This window comes from Perna viridis, chromosome 6, assembly GCF_037379345.1.
Source record: "Perna viridis isolate PV_CMFRI_1.1 ecotype Kerala chromosome 6, ASM3737934v1, whole genome shotgun sequence".
NCBI lineage: Eukaryota > Metazoa > Mollusca > Bivalvia > Mytilida > Mytilidae > Perna > Perna viridis.
In genome coordinates this window covers 35,176,069-35,182,685 of record NC_142450.1, presented here as the reverse complement: position 1 = coordinate 35,182,685, position 6,617 = coordinate 35,176,069, and the positions used below count along the sequence as shown (strand labels likewise).

The 6,617-nt window shown below is 33.0% G+C and overlaps 1 protein-coding gene across 1 annotated transcript; it reads left to right on the top strand.

The window, feature by feature from the left end:
- The first annotated feature begins 1,076 nt into the window (after positions 1 to 1,076).
- Positions 1,077 to 4,314, top strand: LOC148614717 (uncharacterized). The gene is made up of 4 exons (XM_088586200.1): positions 1,077 to 1,260; positions 1,519 to 1,786; positions 3,439 to 3,840; positions 4,058 to 4,314. Exons 1-4 carry the CDS (start codon positions 1,204 to 1,206, stop codon positions 4,102 to 4,104), a joined length of 774 nt encoding a protein of 257 aa, XP_088442326.1. The 5' UTR covers positions 1,077 to 1,203; the 3' UTR covers positions 4,105 to 4,314.
- Positions 4,315 to 6,617: the final 2,303 nt, after the last annotated feature.

Below are 6,617 nucleotides of genomic sequence, written 5' to 3'. Positions count from 1 at the left end.
ATAAACACAGCATTTTGACATCTCTGTACATAGTTGGAATATATCTGTTATAACGGTGCCGAGACGTGATTTGGCAGGGCTGAAAAACACCCCATCTGGGAATATTATCGCCCAGTTAATTATCAGTCTAATCGGAATTATCACCTTACCGGTAATCAGTTTAATCAGGCAGTGATAATTGATTAGTTCGATTAAACTTTTCCCGAAGTAGAAACTTTACTCTTTATTTTTTTTTAACAAGCCAGAGAATAGGATGCACCTCTAGTCAAATGCATATTCACTTTCTAATGCACTACCAAAAAACAGTCATGTTAAATGCTTATATTTATTCATGATATAAGCTACATGTATAACTGTACACGAATTAAGTACAAAGAAAAAATATCACTTAAAATACAATTAATTCTTGAGTCTATCAGTTTTATCTCCATAAATTAAAAATTAAAAAAAACCAGCAAACCTATTAAGCAAATAAGCAAGCAAAAACTAAGATAAAAAATACAAATAAAAAAAAACAAGTCAATTTTTCTGAGTACGTTTGACAACTTTAATGTAAATAAAGCAAATTCATCCTTAAGCCCCGAAAATCTGTGAAATATGGAAATAATCGAACGAAAGACAATTTTATTATTTAGATTCATTCAGAAAACACAAGAAAAATATCGTTATCAAATCTTCATATCCGACAAAATTAGATAAGAAAGTATGCTAAGAATAGAGGGAGAATGCTTACAATCAAATCATTTTTTTTCTTTTTCATTCTTTTTCTCGGTCTAGAAAATGTGTCGTTCCTACTCTATGGAAATTGCATATAGAACAAAATGGGAAGTATTTTAACATTAGGTTTTTTGTTTATTTATCTGTTCTCATAACTACCTAAAATTCATTCCTTGCTCGCGGGATTGCAAATTAAAAAAATACATTGAGATGTTAGATACATACACCTAATTGTTTCAACAGGAGGAGCGCTGTCAGACTAGCGTATCTGATTGGTGGATGGAATGTCAACTTTGCAGACGATCTTCATTCGCGAGGAGAGCGCGTGCTTCTGAAATTGATACCATGACGACAAATAATTGTGATAGGCCAACGATTCTAACACCGCCGACAACTTGAGAAAACATCCAGAAATGTCAAAATGATGGCAAAACTCTCGCCGGGAATGTAACTTTGACATCAGTACCTCAAACTATTGTTTCAAAAATGTATCAATTCTACCCACCTTACTTTTCACACAAGTCATCGTCAAACGAATTTTCTGTAAGTAATTCAATTACACGTCGATTCGTTTACTACTTCATTACTTTAACTTTTGAAATTGTATATGGTAGAGTACATAACTTAGAAATTCTTTCGGACATAACTGCAACGCTACAAATACATACCGCGGACACTTCGCGTTTTCGATTGAATCACAGAATTAGCGGAAGTATTCGCGCGTAAATACCAACAATCGAATCGTGAACATTGTCGACATTGATACAGAAATTGTATTAATTTTTGTTTGTTCCTTTGTAGAAACTTGGAACTTCAGGAATTTACGACTACCATTTTTCTGGCGATTATCTCAGTCATTCATCCGGTGAACTTGATAGAGACATTCACTCAGGGATAGAGGCAGAGGTGGAGAGGCCCAAGTCCTCTCAATATATTACTCCAAATTGTGTTCTGTTAAGTTATTTTAACGGGGACATTTCTACAGTTGTTGATGACCATTTCAGTCGAGCATTAAGTCAGCCAAGTAGTTTCACACTGGACAAAGGAACCAACTCGGACAGAAAACCTGGTAAGATGTATTTTATGTTTTTGTCGTTACTTTTTTTACTTCCTTTATTTGTTTTTGTTTAATTGTTTCTTTTTTAATCTGTACTGTTTCTTTTTCGTTTTGTCTTCATTTGATGTGTCTTTGGTTTTCTTTGTTAGAAAATTTATTGTTTTAGTTTGTTTGTTGTTGTTTTGTTGTTGTAAATGGTTTTTTTTTTTTATTTTTGCTTGTTTGGGTTTTTGTTTTTTTTGTAGTTGGTTGTTTACTTTGCTTTTATTTTTTTTTCATTGTGAAATACCTATTTATTTATTTATTTATTTATTTATTATTGTATTTTAAAGCTGCTTACTTTTAAATGCTTTAATGCTTTTTTTAGTAATTGTCTCATTTTTTATCTTTACTTAGTATTTGGCTGTTCTAAAATTTCACTTAAGAAGATAATTTTTGAATTCTTAGTTTTTCCCCAATACAAGAAATATCCCACAAAAAAATGGAATAGTGACACGTATACGATATGCATTAACAAAAGTGTTGTGAAATAGTTTGATTTGGTTTTAATCCTTCAGATAAGTTCCCATACCAAGCATACGATGTAATCTCTTCGCCATAGTGTTTATTTTGTGAAGACTTTATTTTCCTTCATCCGATGAAATGAAATTTATCAGCTGTTAGCCATCGCAGACAAATTAATGAAGTCCTAATAATTAACCCATGATGAGAAATTTATTAACACGTATTTGAAATCTGACATTTTTATTTTCTCTTGCATCAATTTTTAATTGGGCCTCGTTTAGCGGTACTTAAATATAATTGGCTGTATCGAAAGCGATCATGGTTCCTGCTAAAATAATATCAATTTAAGATTTAAGATAATGTGCGTGTCACCACTGTTTATTCTTACTGGAAGTGATTACCTGGTTATGAAATAATAAATTTTCTGCTGATCATGCAACTCATTTGTTCAGGAATTCAAGACGATATTTTTTTATGTTTTAATGCAAATTATGTATTCCCCTTGCTCAATAGATTTCAGTTTTCGAACGGTTCCTAATCTTTGGACAGTAATTAGAACTGAGGATGCGAAATTCCTGTATTCATTCGATTGTGTGTAATGCTGTTGCAAGACATTCATTATTTATTAAAACTAACCTTATCTTTGTTTATATATGTTTGTTATATAATAAATATCTGGATTATTTTGAAGAAGTATTGTATGTATGTATCAGACCCAATTTGTTTCATTATAGTGTCAAATAATACAGTAAAACATATCAGTGTGAAATAACTATACTATAAAACATATCCGCATAAAAGCAATAGTTAGATGCGCAGACCCGAATTTGTATTGATATGATGAGTCAAACGGCTTCCTAAAGGCATTCTACACCACAAAACCTTCTGGTTTTTTATTTCATTTTCAGCGTAAACTTTAGGCACGGCATGCTGTACCTGTAAAAACCATGGGTGCAGCGGTTTTGCCCCTTGTAGTTTAACCCACTGTGACCATTTCGTTGACTAATATCTTAAATGGAATAAAATCAACAGTAAACTGCTTAGTTAAAGCTACTATTTATATCTAAGGGCACAATTTTCACCTTATTTATTTAGAATTTAATACGCACACAATAAAAAATATATACGCTGTATTAATGAGTATGTTTCTTCTTTGACAGATAAACCATTAATGTGTCATCGGAAGCTACCACCATCTTTCTGGAACAGCAACTACAAACGTAGTAGCTCATATAGTTCATCTTGTGGACTGGAATCGTACAGAGACCCATATTTTCCACCATCATGGTATACCTTACAGAACAATCATTGGCCATATAGACTTCCTAGTCATACTCATTCAGAGTTAGGACAGAACTTTGCATATCCGTCTCTCGAAACGGCGGGGAAGTTGGGACCGTCGTATCAGTCACTTATGTTTCCTTCGAGCTACGAATCAAGACAAAATAAATATGACTTTGCCAAAAGTATGGACTCTTTATCAAATCCTGGTAGTTACTATGGACTCTCCAGACTGGGAATGGACCTAGCTACAAAAAGCAATATTGACTCAACTGTACCTGGTAGGTTTCCGTATTATCTACTCAATAAAAATGATGTGGTAATATTGCTATAACATATTATACAAGTTTAAAAAGTTTATTTGGAATAAAAAAAATCATCCAAAGCATGATAACATAATATTGAAATCTTAATTGTTTATTGACCATTTTCTTCTCTGTAATCTGAGTTATATTAGATTTATGGAAAGTTTTTATACTTCCTTTGTCTAAATTTCAGGTATTGAATACCAGCTCCAAAGTGCCCGAAGAGAAATGTGTTGGTAAACGAATTCTTTTTAAAATGTTATAGGAATTCACATTCGGATTGCTGCTTAGAAAAATGAAAAACTGTGAGTTTAGCATCATTCTAAACATGTGTATTAACAGTAAATACAAGAAATCAGACATGAAAAACAATATCATTGATTCATTATTATATTCGAGTTTTTTTATTATAATTATGTTATTTATTTTCTTAATAAAAATGTAATACTTTTTTATGGTGGCTTTTTTTAAAAGAAGATATACGACAGTAAGGACACTAGTAATTCTAACAACTACACGTAGTGGGAACAAGTTATATGTTCTAAGCGGTCTTCGTGTAATTAAGAAGTATAATATTTCCCATGGGAAACATTTAATTTGGCGCGTTACTAAACACTATGATAACCAGGAAAAACAACTTCTGACTGACACTGACCTTTGGGAATAGCACGATTCCGAATGTATTAAGATACTTGATATATCAGGTAACGACCAAAGCCATTGTTGGTGTAACATACATTGCTAAATCACGAAATTATTTTCTATTTGTGTGTGTCGACTTATTATATTTTTACACTTTTTCAATATTGTCCACTTCATACGAGATATAATAGCAAACCATACAGTTTATGTAGTGTATGACAAAAATAATACTTCTATATCAGTTTACCTTCAGTACATAGTGGTTTTAACTATTTCTTCCAAAATGCACGCGACTTAAACAACCTATTAAATTTCTGCGAGAGTTTTTCCGCCATTTTACATTTCCGTGCTTTCTACAGAGAGAAACAGATTAGCCTCCAATGCTCCCGGGGTTTACAAGATTTCTCCAGTATCGATAGTTAAATTTAAGATTAAACACACTCGCTGAAGCTCGTGAGTTGAATTTAAAATTGGAAAAATATTGTAATCAATTTAAGACTGAAGCAGAATCTATATTTCTCCACTTGAGATAGTTATTTTAGATTTTCATTACGCGATCTTTATCGAACATGTTAATATCGATTTTTTTTCCATAGAGGGTGGATTAATAATTCAAACCCAAGGTGTTTCTCTCTAACTAATCTGTAGACTACTCGGAAAATGTAACATACTCAAAAACTTCTCACAGAAATTTAATTACCAGTCGGTGAATAAAAAGTCCCGAGCATTTTAATCACTTGCTTATATTATAAACACCCGGTGTTTAGAACACCTTTACAATGTACTGATACCGCAGTGGCGGATTCCAAGAATAGTGGTTCTGGGGGTTTTGGTCCCCTCATTTCGTAATTTCGTACAACATTTGGGGGATGACAACCCCCTTCCAGTTGTATAATGCTTGACCGAGCATTAAATTAGAAACAATAATTGAACCGGTTAGTAACTCAGAGACGTCTGTAATTAATCGAAATTCAAATCAATATTTAAAAAGTCTTAGTCAATGCATGGTTGTTGTAACCACGTCCTTTTAAAATCATTGGGATAATTAGCCGTCGTTCGCGAACATTTTTCCACAAAATGATACTATTTTTAAGATCTAGCTGTGTTCACTAGAGAATTTCTTGTTCAAAATGCACTTTTTAACTCTTCTTGAAAGTCGCTCTACAACGTCGCTCTCAAAAAGGTGTCTTTAATTGTTCTTAAGCAAACACAGATGTAAAAGCGATAGAAGCACCTAGTAGATTGGCTTTTGACTACGAAATACATCGGCTGGGGATCAAAGTTTATCAGAATTGATTATCTTCAAACATATTACATACAACATTACATGACAGAATAATAGAAACAATTGCTACAGCTCTTCAAGCATATTGGCAGAGTCAACAAGCAAAGTATTAAATAACATAGTTTTGTTTTCTTTGAGAATTATACTCGTATTTTTCAATATTTACACGTGAAGTCATAACAATGTCGTACGTGCAATGTTTTCTACATTCACTGTTATTATTTCAGAATTGTGTTAGGAAACAATTATTGGAAACAAATGACAAAATCAGACCTTAATTTCGTTTTTTATGTGTGCGATATGTTCTTCGTGAAACTCGGCAACTCACGCAAAAAGCTACAAGGACCATGATATGTTGTCCATAGAGTAAGGTCATCAATATAAATAAAACGTCATCATGTCCAGATTGAAATATAACAAACGACCATCATCTGTAATAGATACTGTAAACGCATTAATTTTCGAGGTGTAAAAAGTTTTGATATTTTGACGGTGGACAGAAAACCGAAAAAGTACCCGCGATATTGCTGTTTGACACAACACAATGCTTATTGTTTTTTAAACTGCTAAAATTGAGACTCGCGAATATATTCACTTAACAGAATCCGCAAAAATTAATACGTTTACAGCAAGGTAGTTGGGGATCTTGCAAGAAGCGGGAACTGCTTGGTCTTTCTGGAGCACTCGAGTTAACCCACGGTTTTAGTGGGGTTCATGCTGTTCGTGTGTCTGTACTTTTAGTTCCTGTACAACTATTTCCACGTCTATTTAGGGTTACCGGCATTGTTTTGTTCAAGGATTGCCCCCATTTGTACCCTTGATAGTG

Bases quoted from the DNA above. Each gene is read 5' to 3' on its own strand.
- LOC148614717 (XM_088586200.1), top strand. From the start codon at position 1,204: ATGTATCAATTCTACCCACCTTACTTTTCACACAAGTCATCGTCAAAC. The intron at 1,787-3,438 runs GTAAGATGTATT...CTTCTTTGACAG, and splicing joins CAACTCGGACAGAAAACCTG to ATAAACCATTAATGTGTCAT. The intron at 3,841-4,057 runs GTAGGTTTCCGT...TCTAAATTTCAG, and splicing joins TATTGACTCAACTGTACCTG to GTATTGAATACCAGCTCCAA.